The 20,004-nt window shown below is 52.5% G+C and overlaps 1 protein-coding gene across 2 annotated transcripts in view; it reads left to right on the plus strand.

Annotated features, from left to right (window-relative positions):
• The window catches only part of DOCK1 (dedicator of cytokinesis 1), a 465,334-nt gene that overhangs the window by 428,781 nt on the left and 16,549 nt on the right, over positions 1-20,004 (plus strand). For both annotated transcript variants that reach the window (XM_074297159.1, XM_074297160.1), the window contains exons 39-48: positions 4,879-4,968; positions 6,111-6,215; positions 9,057-9,198; positions 9,301-9,379; positions 11,393-11,477; positions 12,405-12,491; positions 14,638-14,814; positions 15,757-15,840; positions 16,083-16,220; positions 19,417-19,562. In XM_074297159.1, coding sequence (XP_074153260.1) covers positions 4,879-4,968; positions 6,111-6,215; positions 9,057-9,198; positions 9,301-9,379; positions 11,393-11,477; positions 12,405-12,491; positions 14,638-14,814; positions 15,757-15,840; positions 16,083-16,220; positions 19,417-19,562 — 1,133 coding nt within the window. The remainder of the gene's footprint in view (positions 1-4,878; positions 4,969-6,110; positions 6,216-9,056; positions 9,199-9,300; positions 9,380-11,392; positions 11,478-12,404; positions 12,492-14,637; positions 14,815-15,756; positions 15,841-16,082; positions 16,221-19,416; positions 19,563-20,004) is intronic.

Here is a 20,004-nt window from a genome sequence, read left to right on the forward strand (position 1 = left end):
ACGAGCCAGGCTGAACCCAGGGAGACGATGTAGGAAAGATGGGTCAAGTGAACGATATTTGCTGTTGTTTTTTTACAGAGGCTTCTTGGCCAGGTAGACCTGGACAAGATCTGGCTCGATGTAGGAGAAGCATTTGACAACATTTCTTGTGCTGTTCTTGTGGACAAACATGGAGAGACGCTGGTGAGACGTGGGCGAAACTAGAGAGTGTAGGGAGGTCAGTTCAGACTGGATTGAAATGTCTGGGCCGAACGAGCGTTCACGAATGGCTTGATATCAGCTTGGAGGAAAGCCTCCAGGGGAGTTTCCTAGGGATTTGGCCCCGTTTGCTCTGATCTCATTATTAATGGTTTGCACTGAGGCATGGAGGCCGTACTGCACCAGGTTTGCAGAGGGCACAAAGCTGGGCCAGGTAGCTGACACATTATACAACAAGCTAATGGGTTACAGTATTAGATGTGAAAATATCTTGATATTTATTAAGTGCCTACTGTGTGCCAGGTACTGTTCAAAACACTCTGGGAAGGGTGGAATTCTGAGCCGAATCTAAGGGGGAATTTGCTTGGGATTGATACAAAAGCTCACTCTTATGCTCAAAGAATCAGCTTGATAAGTATAGGCCTGGGAAAGCATGACCAAGAAGTCTTTCTGAAGAGAGATCTTAGGGTTTCAGTCGGCAGTCGGCCGGATGTGTTCCTTTGCCCCACAAGACTGGTCGAGGATCGGTGGGAAAGATTCCTGATAGAACTATCCGGAAATGGAATGGGCTTTCCACAGGGGAATCTTCCCCTCACTCAGGTTCTTCCGGGAGCTGTGGCATTTACTGTCACGACTGAGGTGCAATTTAGAAAATAGGCAGGAAGTGTGGGGAGCCTGGATTTTGGCGATAGAAGTGAGACTTGCAAGGGAAGCAGGAGATCTGCGGGACATTTCAGTCAGCCCGTCGGCCGGCGAGCAAGGGATATGAACAGGAAGAGAGGGAGAAGCGAGGGTGCGAGACGGCTTTGTGGTTCTGAGAAGAGCTAATACAGGAGGGAGCTGGGAAAGAAGCCAGGTTGGGCCTGGAAGATGGTGAGCTCCATTGGAAACATGTTGAGGTTAAAGTGAACTTGGCTTCCAAGTGGAAATGTTGTCTAGGACATTGGAAGTCCTCAGATCCAAGAATTAGAATTGAAAGGAACTTTGGGAACTATTCAGGCCCCCGATTTGGGAGATGAGGAAACCGAGGCCCAGAGATAAAGCATCTTGTTCAAGGTCGTCCAGATGATGAATGGGAAAACTGGGATCTGAACCCAAATAGGCCCCGGTCTAGAGCTCCACCTCCTCCGCTTCCCCAGAGCCCTGGGTGGGTTTTGCATATTTGGATGTTACAGTTCTGGCATTGGAAGCGATCTCATAGGTCAGAAGGTTCCACCCTGCGTGAAAGATTCATCAGCAAATTTCTGACAAGGGGGACTACTGCCTCCTCGAGCCTCCCATTCTGCTCCAGGACAGCTCACGTGAGGAAGTTTTCCTGATCCTGAGCCTCAACTTCTCCCTTTGCCTCTTCTGCTCAGAGCCCCTCGTTCTGTAGCTGCTGTGACTCCCAGATGAGACATCCCTAGTTCTTTCCTGACCCTCCTGGCCTTCTCTCCACACGCTCCAGCTGGGCACAGTATTCCAGGTGTGGTCCAGCCAGGGCAGACCCCCAAGGACCACTGTCTACCCTGAATTGTGCACACGGATACTATCAGTGTCCCAGTGTCCCCAGTACCACCAGTGTCCCAGTGCTAATTCCCATCGAACTTGCAGCCCTCAGAAATCCCTAACCCATTTTTAGGCGAGCCGTTGTGTTTCCATCCTTTCCTGAGAAATGTGACTGTGGAGTCCGGCCCAAGAGTCACATTGAATCCCCTTCACTTTCATCACGCCCAGTGCAGTCCCAGGGCTAACCTGTCAGGGAATTTCCCGGCTGCCGCGTCTGTCATCTGGGGGCCGTCTCTCCCTCCCAGCTTGTTGTCATCCACAAACCTGAAAGGATTCCCTCGCTGCCTTTATCTTTTCTTAACAAAGACTGATAAGAATTATTGTGTAGATGTGGTAACTGAATCATGAAGGACTGAGGCTCCTCTGAGGGATGAGCCTGCTGAAGGGAGAGTAGGGGGCTGGGATTGAGGCTTGGGAGCCAAAGTTAAGTGACAGAAAGACGAGATCCAGGGGCACTTAGGTGGTGCAGTGGGTAGAGCACCAGCCCTGAAGTCAGGAGGACCTGAGTTCAGATTTGACCTCAGACACTTAACACTTCTTAGCTGTGTGACCCTGGGCAAGTCACTTAACCCAATTGCCTCAGCAAAAAAAAAAAGAGAGAGAGAGAGAGAGAGAGAGAGAGAGAGAGAAAGAAAGAAAGAAAGAAAGAAAGAAAGAAAGAAAGAAAGAAAGAAAGAAAGAAAGAAAGAAAGAAAGAAAGAAAGAAAGAAAGAAAGAAAGAAAGAAAGAAAGAAAGAAAGAAAGAAAGAAAGAAAGAAAGAAAGAAGGAAAGAAAGAAAGAAGGAAAGAAAGAAAGAAGGAAAGAAAGAAAGAAAGAAAGAAAGAAAGAAAGAAAGAAAGAAAGAAAGAAAGAAAGAAAGAAAGAAAGAAAGAAAGAAAGAAAGAAAGAAAGAAAGAAAGAAAGAAAGAAAGAAAGAAAGAAAGAAAGAAAGAAAGAAAGAAAGAAAGAAAGAAAGAAAGAAAGAAAGAAAGAAAAAAGAAAGAAAGAAAGAAAGAAAGAAAGAAAGAAAGAAAGAAAAGAAAAGAAAGAAAGTAAAATAAAATAAAATTTGAGATCCAGCAAACAAAACAGAGAGCTTTTGGAGACATGAGGAAAGATAAGGGCAGGATCATGGAAGCCAGCCATGGAGAGCCTCTCAGAAGAGAGTTCTGCTGCCACGAGGTGAACAAGGTCGCGGTTCTTTGTCAGAAGGTCCCTAGTGACCATGAAGAGCAATTTCAGAAGAGCGAAAAAAATTTGTAAAACTTGGTGATAGAGCCCTCCTCTGGGCGTCCCCCAGTACAGGGGAGGAACAGGACAAGGAGCACAGGGTTGTGGTTGGTTTGTTGGTTTTTAAAAAATGGAGCACATTAGCTGAGGAAGATTGAAAGATTCCCGAGAGGGGAGTAGATGGGAGCCGGGACCCTGAGACAGGGAGGGATGGTCAGTACAGGAGCCCCCTCCCCTCTGGAGACTGGAGTTTGGGCGGGCTGCAGCTGCAGCCCCTTGCTGTCGGTGAGGAAGAAGGAGGAGGACAAGTGAGTGGAAGGAGATCTAAGTTAGGCTGAGATACGAGATGGCGGGGAAAGCCTGACGGGATATCTGCCCAACAGAAGGAGGAAGGAGGCGGGTCTGTGGACTTGGAGATTTGACCTCAAATCTCACCAGCCCTGGGATCGGGCCAGCCCACTTTGGGATGGACATAATTGCCAGGGAGACGCTCATTACTTCAGATGAAAATCTGCATCTTGGCAACTTTTAATAGATTTCAGGATTTAGAGTTAAGTGGAAACCCAGACATCATTTGGCCTAATCCCCTTCGCTTTAGAGCTGATGAAACAGACCTCAAGAGGTTAACTGCTTGGTCAAGGTCACACAGTAACGAGCAGAGCTGAGATTTGATGAGAAATTTTTTCTTGAAATGAATAAATGCTAAAGGAGACTTACTAGAGTTTAAGAAATATTAAAGGAAAAAGAAAATTCCACCTTTCTGTACTTGTGGGTCTGAGCAATTACCCACAACAGTCCAAAATACAGAATTGGGAAACCTCAGCAGTTAGGAAAGGAGGGGAGGAGGATGGATGGCCATTTTCCCTCCCTCCTCTAAATGCATCCTTCTTTCCTTTCTGGTCTCCTACTCCATTTCTAATACCCCTCCTCTCTTTTCCCCTCTGGTAGAAGTCTTCATTGTAATATTACATCTTCGGGATTTTTCTCTAATTCCCAGGCAAAGGCCTTCTTCTGCAAAATAGCAGATAAGCTTAATAAATTATTAATAGAAGAGTTGAACATTTTTCTTCCTGGGTTCTTTGATGAAGCAGTTATCATTCATGTAGATTTTAAAACAGGTGTAACACAGGTTTATTATCCCAGTAGGGGAGCATAGAGAGATAAGAACTTTGTTCTCTCACAATGTCATTGTTCTCTCTCCCTCTCCGCTTTTCTGTCATCGTATTTAAGAATTTCACTTGGTTTCCTGGTTTGGGACCCTATGTGGATTTAGAGATGCCATCTCTGAGGAATTATGCTAACCCACGGAGAATCTTCTGAGCTCAGAAACAGCAGGGACCAAACCCATCCTTGCTTTTTAAATTTCTATATTTTTTCCTACAAAAATCTTTTATAATATTTTATAATAATCAAGATTTAGTGAAGGGTGGTAGCATGTGGAAGGGAGCATTCTTCCTATTCAGTATTTCGGGATGCTTTAGACATCTGTGATTAAACATGGCAGTGTCCTACCCATTGTCTCCTCTTCAGAATATTCAACTGACCTCCCAGATCATGAAATAGTGCAGCTTGGGGATCGAGAATAGTAGATTGGCTTAAAAAAATGCTTCAAAAAACAATGATTCTATAACCCTTGGCAGAAGCCAAGACATTCCTCTCACGTATGGATGGCCAGCTTATTAATCTGGTGTTTATTCAACAGACAAATCAAAAGATATTTGAGATAATCTTCATTTTTGTTCCCTAATTTTGTGTATCTTATTTTTCCAACAAACAGACATTTTGCCATGTTTTCATAAGGATTCTTTTAGTATCGGCGTCATAGTTTGATTAATGTACACGATTCAGCCTTGTTTTTCCCGGTTTAATTTTCTGTTTTGTTTTCTTTTGTGTTTGTGTCTGTATGTTTTGTTTTTAAACAGATGTGGGAAGAGGCCATCACCTTGGGCAAAGAACTCGCTGAACAGTACGAAAACGAGATGTTTGATTATGAACAGCTCAGTGAGCTGCTGGTAGGTCTCCGTGCCCTCCCATTTACATGCATCCTGGTTTTTCTGGTCTCTCCCTCTGCATTTGAGCATTGGAATTCTCATACTGGCCACCGCGGCCTGCTGTCTGCAGACTGGTGTCTTCCTGACCTTTAAGCTAATCCTGGAAGCACATGTGGCTCAGCTCTGGGGGAGGGGGTCTTAGGCCTCAGCCCCCTGCCCCCCTCCCCAGTTGTCTCTGAACAGCCCTGATTTTCCAGATCTGCCGTTGCATCATTCATAGTGGCTTGTTAATGTGCCCAAGAATAATCACTTGTAACAGCCTTTAGTGCTCTGTCTGCTCGAATTCAGGTGTTGGGGTTTATCTGTTCAAATGTTGTCTCCCCCACTAGGCTGTAAGCTCTTTGTTGGCTGGGATGGCTTAAGGTTTTTTTCCTTTCTGTTTTGGGGGGTATTTTGTGCTTGTATCTCTTTTCAGCACCAAGGACAGTTCTGGGCACTTAATAAATCTTTAAGGTACAAATTGCAGGCGAGTTTTGCTTTAATTAAACCAGCAGTTGTTGTGCACCCAATGTCTGTGTTAAGTTTTGGGGATACCAGGATAAAAATAAAGTGGACCCTGACCCCAAAATGCTTCCATTCTCCTAGAGAGAAGCCACATGTTGGCATTTGGGAACATGCCATTGTCTCCTCAGCAGGGCTGAGCTTCTCTGAACAGGTGTTCTGCCTTCATTTATATAAAATCACCTGGATCCAAGAGTCCTCACTTCTGTACTGGACACCCGAGCTCTCAATCAGGATGCAATGTTGACTGACTGATTGAAGGACGAGGAGCTGCTTTCAAGTTAGGCAGGAAAGACTGTTCTTTGAACGTTCTCTCCTATTAAGACTTATGCAGAGTTCCTGCTAGGCCAGTTTCCCCCAAAACCAAAGATTTTCAGCCAAAGGAAAAACTGATTCCTTTGACTTTTCTGGGTAGCTCTGTTTTTTTCATGATGGAAGTATGAAGATACTAACTTCAAGCATAAGTGCCCCTGCTCCCATGAATTAGTTTTGTGACATGATTCAAGGGTCCTCCAGCAGGCTTAAGGGGCCATAGGAAGAACAGAGCCTTCCTAATGGTTATTGTTCCTAATATGAAAATGTTTTTGCTGTTTCTCTTGCAGAAAAAACAGGCCCAGTTTTACGAAAGCATTGTCAAAGTGATCAGGCCCAAACCAGACTATTTTGCTGTTGGATACTATGGACAAGGATTTCCCACGTTCTTGAGGGTAAAGAGGAAAACTACTTAATTACAGTGAATGAAAATGCCCCTTCCTCCTCAAAAGGGATTCCAACTCTGACTTGGTTCAGTGTGCGATGGCCATCCTGTTGGTGCTGAAGTGGGGACATGTTTCTGAATTTGTTTCACTGGCTATTGTAGATCCCTTTTGAGTCTTGCTATCATTTTGCCTTTAATTTCACAGAAAATAATTTTGCTTCATAGACAGTCTTCATCTGCCCCGAAATCAAAAATTGCTTCCACAGCCATGCTGGTGGATCTGTTCCCTTTTTTGTTTTTTCTCTTTTGGATTGTCTTCTCACTTCCTTCTCGTTCTCTTTCATTTCTCTTATCTTTCAACATTTCTTTTTGCTTTTTCTTTCTTTATTCTTCTCTTTCTTACTTCCTCTTTGTCCTTTCCTTTTTCTTCTTCTCTCTCTCTGTCTTTTCTCTGTCTTCTTCCTCTCTTTTACTCTTCCTCCTTTTTTCTTTGATATTTTCCTTTTTTTCATTCTTTCCCTCATTTTCTCTCTCCTTTCCTTCCTTTTGTTTTCCCTCTGTATCTTCTTACCTTCCATCTTTCTTTTTTCCTTTTTCTTTCTCATTTTCCCCTTCCTTCTTTCCTTCCCTCCTTCCTTCCTTTGTTTCTTTCTTTCTTCTTCCTTTCCTTCCTTTCTTCTTTCTCTTTCTTTTCCTTCCTTCCTTCCTCCCTCCTTTTCTTCCTTCCTTCCTTTGTTTCTTTATTTCTTCTCTTTTTTTCTTCCTTTCTTTCTCTTTCTTTCTCTTCCTTCCTTCCTTCCATTTGTTTCCCTCACATTTCTTTGGAGAATTACTTTTAAAGACACTGCTTTTCAGATCCAAGATTTTCTACTTTCAGAAAGCAATCGAAGAGTCCTTATGGTTATGAAAAGATCTGTACTGCAATTGTACGGGATTGTTCAAGCTCCCAGATTCAGTAATTCTGTGATTCAGTGGAGGTTGTGGGGTTGATCTCTAAGAATTTCTATTAGAATTCATCAACACTAGAGCCTTCTGTCCCAGAACAAATTCTTTCCCTCTCAGAATTCTCAGAAATGATGAGGCCATTTTGTAACAGATGCTCTTTTGGCCTAGGCCAGCCAGTTGGAGGAGATTTTATGTAGTCTTCATTTTCTGGGTGACTCCATATTCTGTCCCCACTTTCATGAAATCTCTCTCGATAATGCCTGTTTTCCAATCCCTCCAACTTGATTCTTTCTGTGAGGCTCTTTTGCTTCTACGGAAACACCGTCCAAAGGGAGCAGTTGATCAGAAAACCTGAAGCTGAACAGGTTTGCCCCAAAGTAATTCAATAAAAAATGGCAGGCGATTCTAAGAGGCAGCCTCCAAATTGGAAATGTGTTTGAGGTGAATACTAATCCTCGAAAATTGGAAGAGAAGATATACACCCAGCTCAGGATAGAAGTCATCAATAACTTCCCTGAGAAGTCTCGGGCTGTGATTGGCTGTAAATCTTGCCCCTCGTACACTCATTTCTAATGGAGTGCCCTCTGCCCCTGTGGACAGTCATCTGGCCATGATTTAAAGCCGGTGAGTTCAGCCCTGTGGAAAAATGATTATCCTGGCGTCACAGGAGAGACAGCGACCGGTCCTGAGCATTGGAAGGAACGGCTTGAGGGCCGACGAGTTAGCAAGTGACATATTTACACGCCGGCTCTGAGCCGAGCTTGCACAGCGTGGGGTCCCCGCGTGAGCTCGAGACTGCTAGGAAGGAAAGCGAGTTTAATATTGAACAGCCTCTTCCTCCTCTGCTAAATTATTCGGCGTTCCTGCAGAGATGCGCGCCTAATGCTTCCCAAATCCCGGCTCCCACGCACAGGTCAAGGGTCAGTTTGTCAACAGCATTAGCTCTTCAGACAAATCAAACACAGTCATATTTAGTCATTCTTTCATTGCTGAGAGGAAACAGGCCAGGGGAAAACAAACAAAAGCCGCTTATCCTGCATCAGAGGCGTCCTCCCCCCAAAAGAATTGTTCTTTCCCCACCTCTTTCCTTATCCTTGTGTTCTCCACAAAAGAGAAACGTGGAATTTTTTTGTTTGTTTTGTTCTGTTTGCCTTTGAAGGGAGGAGGGAGCCTCCCTGAACAAAGTGTAATCAACACTTGGAGAAAATGCTTTTAGGCTTTTCGTGTTAATAATGACTTTGTCTGGCAAGAAGCCCAATGAGCGCAGAGCATTTTCCTATTTGCCCCAAATGATATTTTTGTATCGGCAGACCTTACGCAGAGTCCCTGAAAGGGCCACGTCTCCCCACTTGTAGGCTAAGCCCCACTTGCCTGGTACGCTTTCTGAAAAGGATCTGAGCCTGCCAGTCGGTCAGTAGACATTCATCAAGCACCTGCCGTTTTCCAGGCACTGTGCTAAGTGCTGGTGTTAGAAAAAATGGCAAAAGTCCGTCTGCCCCAAGCTCATGGCAGAGGGAACATACGAGCAGCTCCAGAGCTGGTTACAAGGGAAGGCTCGAGGGGGAGAACGGCCTCCTATAGCAGAGCCTTCCTGAGTTTAAGCCCCGCTCTGGCACGGGGGGAGTCACTTTCCCTCCGAGCCTCAGTTTACCTCTCTGGCATGGGTATGGCCCGGTGACTCCAAGGCCTGTGCTCTGGTTTCCACTCTCGATTGAGAAATTCCCTCTGTCCCCTCTACAATGGGGTATCCCAAGAACAGCCAGCCACCCACTCCCACTATCTAGAGGGAAGCGCTTCCTCCGGCGGCGCTGGAGAGCTGGGCTCGGGGTAGGCTGGCCCTCTATGGGGTGAATTGTTTGCCAACTTTTCCTTGGTGCTCACATCTGACAGAGGTCACTCTTTCTAGGGCAAAGTTTTCATTTATCGGGGAAAAGAGTATGAACGCCGGGAAGACTTTGAAGCCAGGTTATTGACCCAGTTTCCCAACGCTGAGAAAATGAAGACCACGTCTGCCCCGGGAGATGACATTAAGAACTCTCCTGGCCAATGTATCCTTTGGGGCTCAGGGTTCGGGGTTCAGTCCCAAGACGTCCACCGATGGGGCGCCCTTTGCCTTCTTGACTTTGTTCCTCCTTAACTGTTCCCCTCAGACATTCAATGCTTCACTGTGAAGCCCAAGCTTGACTTGCCACCCAAATTCCACCGACCCGTTTCTGAGCAAATTGTGAGGTAAGAAACTCCCCGCCTCGTGGGGCTCTTGTGGGAAACTTCCAGGGTTTATTTTTCAGTTCTCCACCCACCACTACACAAGCATCCCCCTCTCCTTTGGAGAAGAAATAATGGTGTCAGCCAAGTAGTCAGAGTCAGCAAGGACAGCAAGTCTCTGGCTCCAGGAGGCCAGGGCAGGAGCCACGGGAGCAGCTCTGCACTGTACGGTGCTCCTCTCTCTGTCCCAGAAGGATGGCGGACATTGGTTCCCATCAGACACGTTAAATGCAGATTTATATGCTCTCGTCTGGGTCCCAAATCGGAGGTAGCTTTTATTCTTCCCATCAATGGACCCTCCTTCAAGGACCTTATATCCTACTGGGGCTGAATGAGTATAAAGAGCTAAACAAAGAGTTAATGAAGGACATGGAGGTGGGCTCTCATCTCAGAGTGCCGAGAAGGTTGGAGGTTCCTGAAGCTGAGCTGACATTGAAGGCTGCCAGAAAAGTGCTCTTTGCAGGTCTTGGTTGGGCAAAGAGACGTTCTCTCTTCCATGGCAAGCAGGGTGAAATAAATAGTACACCAGGGCGAAATAAGTAGTACACCGGGACAAATCAGGACGAAATAAGTAGTACACCGGGGCAAATCGGGGCAAAATAAGTAGTACACCGGGACGAAATAAGTAGTACACCAGGGCAAACCGGGGTGAAATAAGTAGTACACCGGAGTGAACCAGGGTGAAATAAGTAGTACACTGGGGTGAAATAAGTAGTACACGGGGCCAAACCGGGGTGAAATAAGTAGTACACGGGGCCGAACCGGGGTGAAATAAGTAGTACACGGGGCTGAACCGGGGTGAAATAAGTAGTACACCGGGGCGAATCGGGGCGAAATAAGTAGTACAGCAGGGCAAACTGGGTGAAATAAATAGTACACCGGAGTGAACCGGGGTGAAATAAGTAGTACACGGGGCCGAACCGGGGTGAAATAAGTAGTACACCGGGGCGAATCGGGGCGAAATAAGTAGTACAGCAGGGCAAACTGGGTGAAATAAATAGTACACCGGAGTGAACCGGGGTGAAATAAGTAGTACACGGGGCCGAACCGGGGTGAAATAAGTAGTACACGGGGCTGAACCGGGTGAAATAAGTAGTACACCGGGGCGAATCGGGGCGAAATAAGTAGTACAGCAGGGCAAACCGGGTGAAATAAATAGTACACCGGAGTGAACCGGGGTGAAATAAGTAGTACACTGGGGTGAAATAAGTAGTACACCGGGGTGAAATAAGTAGTACATGGGGCCGAACCGGGGTGAAATAAGTAGTACACCGGGGTGAATCGGTGGCCAGACTTTGCTTGACAACCACTTCCTCGTCATCCTGATGCTCGGGAGCTACTTTTTGCCCATAAAATTCAATATTGTTTCTTTTATCTATTGTTAAAAGCAGTAATGGAAGTAAAACTGGATGTCATGTTTATTTATAGGCGGTTGTTTTCATAAATCATAAAACTTAAGCTTTTGCACCATTTACTCAGAGTGAAGCAATAAGCAAATCGCGAGGCTCACAGTCTGCTAAATATTTATCGTTGGCTCCGGGAGCGCCGCTGCGGCCTGGGACGTTTGTTCATAAATCCCGGCCCCTCCCTGGGCATGTGTGGGCAACTGTGATTAAAACATGTGCTTTGGGTAAGGGAAAAACAGGAGGCATTTTTCCCACTTCAGGACCATGTTGCTACTTGTTGAATCATATTTGCCCTTCCTCATTTATTTGAGGCCATTTAAAAAAACAGAAACACAGTTATTTAGGAATCACGGGCCGCTCCTCCCCTCTTGCTCCTATTGCTCATTAGCCCTTCTCCCTGCTGCTGCCCAAGGCCGAGCTTGAGGCCGAGGGAGATGGAGACTCCAGCTGAGCCAGGCAACCGCGGAGTTGGCCCGGGCTGCCCTGTTCAACCGCAGGCCGTGTGAATGTTGCTGCCTGGGTGTCCCGCCGGGCCTGGCTCCCTTAACAAATTTGTCCTGTGTCTCCCCAGCTTCTATCGGGTCAACGAGGTGCAGAGGTTCGAGTACTCCAGACCCATCCGGAAAGGAGAGAAAAACCCCGATAATGAATTTGCGGTAAGGAACAAAACAGCTTCTGCTTGTGAGCCCCTCCCTGCCTCCGAAGGTACGAGAGGAGAAGGGCCCAAAGGGCCCTGGGAAAGCTGGGCCAGTTGAAGGAGCTGGGTTCCAATTCTGCCTTCCCCACTATCCAAGCTCCTTAGTCATAAAGGAGTGGAGTCGGCCGGCCTTGGAGGCCCCTTCTCGGCTCCCAATCTAGGATCCTGTGGCTCTTTATGAGGGGGTATTAGCACTGGATTTTCCCCTGAACTTTGTGAAGCATTTCGTAGTGTTTAGAGCCAGAAGGGACCTCGGGGACTCCCCTACGGGAAGCAGAGGCCAGAGAAATGCCCGGGGAAGGCTGTCCCCTCCCCAAACAGGCCGGATCTCAGGCCTGTCTCCAGGCCGGCCTCGCTGGACATCCTGAGCCATCCCCAGGGGCTCCAAGGCCACGAGATGCAGAGCATTCCTAGCCCCTGTGCCCCTCGACAAGCCCTGAATTGTGGTCACAGCGGGGAAAGCCGGGCTTCCTACGCAGGCTCCTTTCTGGAGCAGGAGGTTCTCCCTCATTGAGACACCGTGGCCCTGCCGGTTCTCCATGGCCTGGGGACAAAGACCCTACCACTGGCCCCTCCCCCGAGGGAGCTTAGGGAAGGCCTGGGGGCTGGGAAGGCTCAGGAGGATGTGATATCTGTGGAGGAGCTATCATGAAAGTGGAGACCCTCCAGGCAGCTCTCATGGTGGGGGGAGGGACACTGGTGTGAGGGTTAGGAGGCCTGGGCTAGTCCTGTCTCTGACATTTCTTACCCTTTCCAGCCTCAGTTTCTCCATCTCTAAAACGGGGGTTTCTCTCAGAATCCTGAGGTCGAGTGCTCCCCCAGATGTAAAGATCAGTTATTGCTAATGACGTTTTCTTTCTTCCTTGTTTTCCCATGGCCCGTGCAGAACATGTGGATCGAGAGGACCATTTACACCACAGCCTATAAGCTACCTGGCATCTTACGCTGGTTTGAGGTCAAGTCCGTGTTCATGGTAAGGGACCCCGACCCCGTGGGCTCATGGGCTGGACCCTCCTGCCGGGTCTAAGCATACTGAAGGTGCTTAATAAGTGCTCACTCATTGAAGGGGTCTCTCTGGAGAGCCGTAAATTAGCCAGGAGAAGGCCGTTTCCCACCAGAAGCTTTTGCTCGTGAATTACTTAGGAAACAGCCCTGGAGGGCACAGGCCTGGCGGGCCTCCCCCTGAGACCGCGGAGTGGGGATCTGTGCGGACGGGAGAAGGCGCATGAATCCTCCTCGTGGCCTCCGCTGTAAAAGCCCACGTGATCAAGGATTATGCTGGTCACACGCTGAAGCTTAGGCTTGCCAGGGGAGAGAGAAGGGGGGAGGGCCTGACCTGGGGAGGCCGGTGTGCCAGGGCCGGAGACCTTCCTGCGGGAGGGCGGCCGTCGGGCCTGTGTGCTGGGTGCGGGCACCGGGTGGGCGGGGGCGGCCCGGCCGTGGAGCTGGGACACCTGACCCTGATGGCCGGGCAGCCCCGGGAGTCCCTGCCCGCAGGGAGAGCTCCAAGCGCCCGCTGCCCACGGTGACCCCTCCCCAGGCGGGCGCCCCCGAGCTTTGTCTGGGGAGAGAGAGTCCAGAGCCCCGCTCGGCCTCTGTGGGAGGGGGTGATATGGACGGCTCGCCCCTGGGGTCCTCTCTCCTCCCCAGCTCTTCCTCCATTTGGCCAGGCCCGCCCCGCTTTCTAATAACTTCCATGGTAGATAGAAGCGGAAGGAGAAAAAGGTCACCCCCAAATGGGGCCTTCTGCGCCCTTCACCCCCAAGGAGCCCCAGACTGGGGACCGAGGCAAGCTGAAAGCAGCGGAGCCGCCCCCCCCCCCCCAATCACGGCCCAGAATCATTTGCATAGAAAATAAGGCAAGAAGAAGCCGCTGGATAGTGATTAAAACCAGAGAATCATGTAATCAGCGGCAGGTTTGAGGCCGACATTCAGGGAGGCCTGATTACAAGTGGGGGGGGGGGGGTGGCTGAGCCCGCCCTGCTCCGGGCTAATGGGGAGGGCAGGGGAGGAGCCCGCTCGGGAGCCCCCTCCTCGGGCCCTCCCCGCTCCCCTCACCCCCAGCTCTCCAGCAGGGGGGCGCTTTCCGTGTTCGGACGGGTGCTTGGGCAGCCTGGGGGCCTGGGCTAGGCCCCTCCCCAGAACACCCCCTCCCACACCGGATCGGGCGGCCGGCCAGGCCCCTGGCCGCCAGGACACTGAGGAGGGTGCTGCTGGGCCCCTGCAGATGGAGAGCGAGGCGGGGTCCGTCCGACAAAGGCCCCTCCCAGCCCCAAGCCCAGCTCCCGCCCATCCACTGCAGAGCCAGAGCTCGGGGTAGTCTGGTCCGCGCGGAAATGGCTTGTCCGGACTCAGCGGGTCACCCGGAGCCTCCCCTCCTCCCCCGGGTCTGGACCGGCCCCTGTGGAGAAGGGGTTTTAAAAGCAGATTGGAGCAGCTCAAGCCTCCAGCAGGGGCCCGAGGCATCGCTTCCCAGCTCGGCCAGGAGGGGCAGGAGGAGAGCCGGGCCTCGGGGCGGGGGCCTGGCCAGGACCGAGGCAGGACCTGCAGATTCAGGAGCCGAGTGGTCCGGGGGGTCTCTCAGTGTTAGCTCGGTTATTATGGGTGTAGTATCTAGTTACATGTTACTGTATCATACGAGTCATTACATATAAATAAAGCTCCTGTAACGTCAGTAGTGATGCTGCTGGTGAAACAGCCCCGAGCCCGGGTTCGGGACTGGGCCGACACTGAGGACGGGGGGAGCGGCTCCCGCGTTCTGGGCAGAATTCAGGCTGGGGCCGGGCTGGACGAAGGCTGGGAGACCGAACCCCAGCAGCCCCTCCCGTCTCTGCCTCCGGGTGGGGGTCTCGGCCGCCTGGGCCTCGCTCTGCTCCTCCAAGAACCCCGGGCTCCTCAGGAAAGGCCGGCCGCTGCGCTTGGCACACGTAGGCGCTCACTAAATGCACGGGGGAATGTTCTTGTGTGGGGAGACCCAGGTCAGCGGCGAGCCCGGTGCTCGCCCTCCCCGAAGGCCGCGCTCCGGCTCCTCCGGGAGGGGGCCCTTCTTCTCCCTGGGATGCCCAGGGCCCGGTGAAGCCCTGGCTCGATCCCACAGCCTCCTTCTCGCTTCCTTTCAGGTGGAAATCAGCCCTCTGGAGAACGCCATCGAGACCATGCACCTCACCAACGACAAGATCAACAGCTTGGTCCAGCAGCACTCCGGGGACCCCAGCCTCCCCATTAACCCCCTCTCCATGCTCCTCAACGGCATCGTGGATCCCGCCGTCATGGGCGGCTTCACCAACTACGAGAAGGTGGGCGGGGATGGCGCGGCCGGGCCCTTCCCAGGGGGCTCCCGGCTCCTCCGAGTCTGTCTGGGGCGGCCAGCTCCTTTCCCGTGGCTAATTGTGCGATCTGCCCCCCAAAATGTAACGAGATGGGGTCCTGGGCTGCTCCCCTTCTTCCCCCCCTTGTGTCATGGTGCTCCTGACCTACATTGCTGAGACCAGAAGTCTCTCCTGGGATTGTCCCACCCCCCACGAGATCCCCCCAACACAGGCCTGACCAGGCCCCCTGCACACTCCCACTGAAGCCCTCTCCCCTGGCTCCTCGGCACCCCCAAAACAGTGGGTCCTCAGCTGCCCTGCAAAGCCCGGGTCTCTGGTTTCTGCCTCTACTCCCAGTCTTTCTGCCTTTCTCCCTCACCTCCCACCTTTGCCTTTGTCCGGTTTTCTTCCCTTGTCCGGAGGGGGCCCCCTTCCCCGCTGAGCCCCGCCCGGCGCCCCCCTCCGCCTCAGAGCTCGGCTTGGGCAGCGGCCCCCACGGGGGACGTCCCCCTGATTCCTTTAGGTGGGCGCTTAACTGCTTCCTCAAGCTTAACTGCAGCAGCTCTGCGTCTCCTTGCGGGAAGGTCCTCGGGGCCTCCCTGTGCAGCCCTTGTTCATGCAGGGGAGGCAGGGCCAGAGAGCCTGGAAGGCAGCGGCCCCCCCCCCAGTCCGAGCAGGGCCCTCCCAGCCCCAACCCTACAATGCCCCGTGGGCCCTCCTCGCCCTCCCCAGGCTAACGACGATGGGGGCTTCCCTGTTTCGTGCCATGTTCATCACCAGCCACCGGACCAGATCTCGCCTGTTTGGGGGCTTTTGCCAGGGGCTGGAAGGGGGTCCTTGGGTTCACAGCCGCTGCCTTCATCAGAAGCTTTTAAACAGTCCGCTAGCCTCGATTTCTGAAGTGGCCCATGTCTCCCCCTCCCCCCGCAGGCCTTCTTCACAGAGAGGTACATGCAGGAGCACCCGGAAGATCACGACAAGATCGAGAAGCTCAAGGACCTCATCGCCTGGCAGGTAAAGGCTCCGGACTCGCGTCAGGGCAGGGCCGGGCGCCGTTCTGTCTACCTGAAGGGAAAGAGACTCTCGGACCTGAAGTGGGGGGCTCAGCTCATCTGAGGATGCCCCCGTGACCCCCAAGTCCTGGCTGATGTAGTCTGACTCTGGGTGGACACCGCCGAGGGCCTCGTTCTTTGCCTCCCCTGCCGCGGGGCGCGGTCAGTCAGGAGGGCCAGCCGTGACGCTCCCGTGTCTTTCAGATTCCGTTTCTGGCCGAGGGGATCAGGATTCACGGGGAGAAGGTCACGGAGGCGCTGCGGCCGTTTCACGAGCGCATGGAGGCCTGTTTCAAGCAGCTCAAAGAGAAAGTTGAGAAGCAGTACGGGGTCCGGACCATGGTGAGCGGCTGGGGGGCGGACCTTAGCGGGGGGGGGGGAGGTTCGCTCTGGGGCGGAGCTCGGGAAGTGGCCAGGGTGGTGTGGGGAGGGAGGGGGGCCCGCCGGACCTTGGCAGAGAGACGAGGCTGGCCAGTGGATGTCTTTGCTCGGGGTGACCCCCTGCTGCTGGGACTGAAGGGGGGGATGTACGGGGGTCAGTTCCCCGCAGACCTCTCGGGCATCCTCAGAATCCGAGCTGGCGGGACTTTGGCAGCCATCTGCTCTAACCCGGGCTGAGGGAGCAGCCCCTCTGCGGCCCCTCTGCGGCCCCTCTGACTGGCCCATCCAGCCCTGAGTGTGACCCTCCATCGATGGGACTCCGCCCGCCTGTTGGTTCCATTTGTGAGAGCTCTTATTGCAAGAAAAATGGTCCTTTTAAAAAAAAAAATCAGTATTTTATTTTTCCCAGTTACACGTAAAGGCAATTTTCCGCATTCACTTTTTGTGAGGTCTGGAGCTCCGCGGTTTTCTCCATCCCTCCTCCTCCCTCCCAGCGGAGCAGACGCCCTGCCCCAGGCAGTGCCGTCTTCTGAACCATGTTGTGGGGGGCCATCCTCCCCCCCGGTCTGAGCCCACCTCTGGGCTCGGGCCCGTGGCTCTCCGGCCTGGGCTCACGCGGGAGGCGAGCTGGTCACTGCCACGGGACAGCTTTGCTGACGCTCACAGACGCCCACTGTGCTCCCCCGAATCTAACTCCAGGCTGACCGTCTCCTCCACATGATCCTGATTAATCATCCAGTCACTTCCATCAGTCAGTAAGCATCTATTAAGCCTCTACTGTGTACCCGGAGCTCCGCTGTCCTCTGGAGGTGGGCAGACATTTGTTGTCCCCTCCGCTGGGAGAGAGCACTTCTTCCGAAGTCATGGCTTCCTTCGAGACTGGGACCCAGCACCCCTGAAGGAGGCAGAGGCCTCTCTGCACCCCTGAGCCGCCCCGGCCTAGTGTGCCCCCCTGCCTCCCCTGCCTCTAGGGACGAGGGTCCCACAACACAGGAGGAACCAAGAAACCTTCAGTGTCTCCTTCTCGTGATCAAGCCGCGTAATCTCTGTGGGCCCGTGAGCGGGCCAGCTGGACCAGCCCCCTGCCCGTGGCGAGTGGGTGGGACTGAAGGCGGGAGGGGTCGGGGGTGAAAGGAAGCCGAGGTCACCGAGGGTCCCGGAGCTCGGCTTCCCGGGAACCAAGACTTTGGGCAGATGCTCTGGATCTGATGCAGCCCGGAGCGGCCAAACACGAGCCTCCTGTCCTGGCTGGCGGGGATCCCGAGGGCTGAACGTGCAGGGGGGGAGAGCTGCTGACGGCCGCAGACACCACGCTCTTTCCCGGGGTCATGTGCCCGTCACTGAAAGAAAAGCGACATCATTTTTGGTAGTGATGTGACTGGAAGGAGCCGGTCCCAGAGGGACACAGATCTGGGACGGAAGCCGCTCCCCACTGCCGGTCTTACTGCACCTTCTGCCTTTCTTGGGCTGCTGCACACAGTGGGCGTTTTGTGCAGAGTGGAATGAAGGGCTCCCACTGCCGGTCTTACTGCACCTTCTGCATTTCTTGGGCTGCTGCACACAGTGGGCGTTTTGTGCTGAGTGGAATGAAGGGCTCCCACTGCCGGTCTTACTGCACCTTCTGCCTTTCTTGCGCTGCTGCACACAGTGGGCGTTTTGTGCTGAGTGGAATGAAGGGCTCCCACTGCCGGTCTTACTGCACCTTCTGCCTTTCTTGGGCTGCTGCACACAGTGGGCGTTTTGTGCTGAGTGGAATGAAGGGCTCCCACTGCCGGTCTTACTGCACCTTCTGCCTTTCTTGCGCTGCTGCACACAGTGGGCGTTTTGTGCTGAGTGGAATGAAGGGCTCCCACTGCCAGTCTTACTGCACCTTCTGCCTTTCTTGGGCTGCTGCACACAGTGGGCGTTTTGTGCTGAGTGGAATGAAGGGCTCCCACTGCCGGTCTTACTGCACCTTCTGCCTTTCTTGCGCTGCTGCACACAGTGGGCGTTTTGTGCTGAGTGGAATGAATCGAAGCCACCAGATCATTAACAGTAACTCCAGCCAGTGACACAAAATGTTGCCAAAGAACCAGTGGAGAATTTCCCTCGGGGACCCCCGCACGGGGCTGCGGATCTGCACGGAGGCTCGCCAGGCTCGGTAGAGCTTTATCACCCGGCACAAAGACTAATTCTTTTTTTTTTTTAATTTTAAAATTCTTTTCTTTAATTTTTTTTTTATATTAACTTTTTATTTTCAAAACGAGTGCAGAGATCATTTTCAACATTCACTCTTGCAAAACCTTGTGCTCCCAATTTTTCCCTCCCTCCCCCCCTTTCCCCTGGGTAACAAGTAATCCATTATAGGTTAAACGTGGGCACTTCTTCTAAACTTGCTTCCACAAGTAAAAGATGTGTCTTTTCGGGAGAAATTTCTGAAGACCCTCGTGGCTGCAGAGCCCTGCCTCAGGGGCAGGATGGGAAGCTGCCCCAAAGTGAGCTGTCGCCCAAAGTTGGACCTCCCTCCCAGAAGCCTTGGGGTCAGAGCCCCCAGCCCCTTGCAGCGATTTTAGCCCGACTTGGAGCCTCGATGATCTCATCTGCAAAGTGGGGTGTTCCTGCCGTCTCTACAGCTGGGAGCCACTGGATATTGGGGCGTGAACTACTTTGAAGGAACTGAGTCAGCCCCGCTGTGCTCCGGACGACGCAGCCAGCCCGCAGGAAGGGCGGCCCGGGCCCGGGCAGGGAGTCCCTGGACACCCCGGCGGCTGCAGCCTGGGAAGAGGCTGACCCCTGAGTCCTAACAAATGGCCGTCCAAACGTAGAATTAGTGAGGGGAGAACGTTCGTCAGAGGAGTCTCGGGTTCCGGCTCCAAAGCTCTTTTGGCTGTTGTTTCGGCTCCGCTCCGGGGCTTTGATGGTTTATGTGGACGAGAAACATTCAGAGAAACAAGAATTGGGAGCAGGGGCTGCGGGGCCAGACCCGAGGTTCCCTCCAGCACCCGAGCTCAGTCCCTCTCCGTACTTGCAGCCTTGGGGGTCCCCAGGGCACCGAGGGTGAGCTTACTTGTCCAGGTCACACAGCCAGGAGACGTGCAAGGGGAGTTGGAGCCCCCGGGCTCTCCCCACTGCCCGGCGGCTCCGGCTGCCACTCACGCCCTAACCCTCTCGTTTGCAGCCCTCGGGAATGGACGACCGCCGAGGAAGTCGCCCGCGGTCCATGGTGCGCTCCTTCACCATGCCCTCCTCCTCCAGGCCCCTGTCGGTCGCCTCCGTCTCTTCGATGTCCTCGGACAGCACCCCGTCCAGACCCGGCTCCGATGGGTAAGGGCGGGGGCGGGCGGGCTGAAGGGAGGCTGGGAGAATGATTGCTCAGCAGCAAGACTGAGGGTCATGGGCAGAGCTGGGGGGCTCTGCCCGGCCCCAGGCTGGCAGTCAGGAGGAAGGCTCGGCTAGCCCTGCCCTACTGGGCCGGCCGCTGCTGACCCTCTGGGAGTGTTGGAGGGCCTTGGCACCCGATCCCTTTGGTTAGACCTCTGGATGCAGTGTATTTCGTATTCTCTATAACTCATTATTCATTATTAGTGTTTATGTGGCGCTTTACTCCTATTATTCCATTTTATACTTATAAGAACTCTGGGAGGACTGTTATTATTATCCCCACTCTACAGGCAAGGCAATTGAGGCTGAACAGGGTTAAAGGCCTTGCCTGGGGTCACTCAGCTGGTGTCCAAGGTCCAGTTCTAATTCAGGCCTTCCTGACGTC

The sequence above is a fragment of the Sminthopsis crassicaudata genome, chromosome 2 (assembly GCF_048593235.1).
Source record: "Sminthopsis crassicaudata isolate SCR6 chromosome 2, ASM4859323v1, whole genome shotgun sequence".
In the NCBI taxonomy this organism is placed as follows: Eukaryota; Metazoa; Chordata; class Mammalia; order Dasyuromorphia; family Dasyuridae; genus Sminthopsis; species Sminthopsis crassicaudata.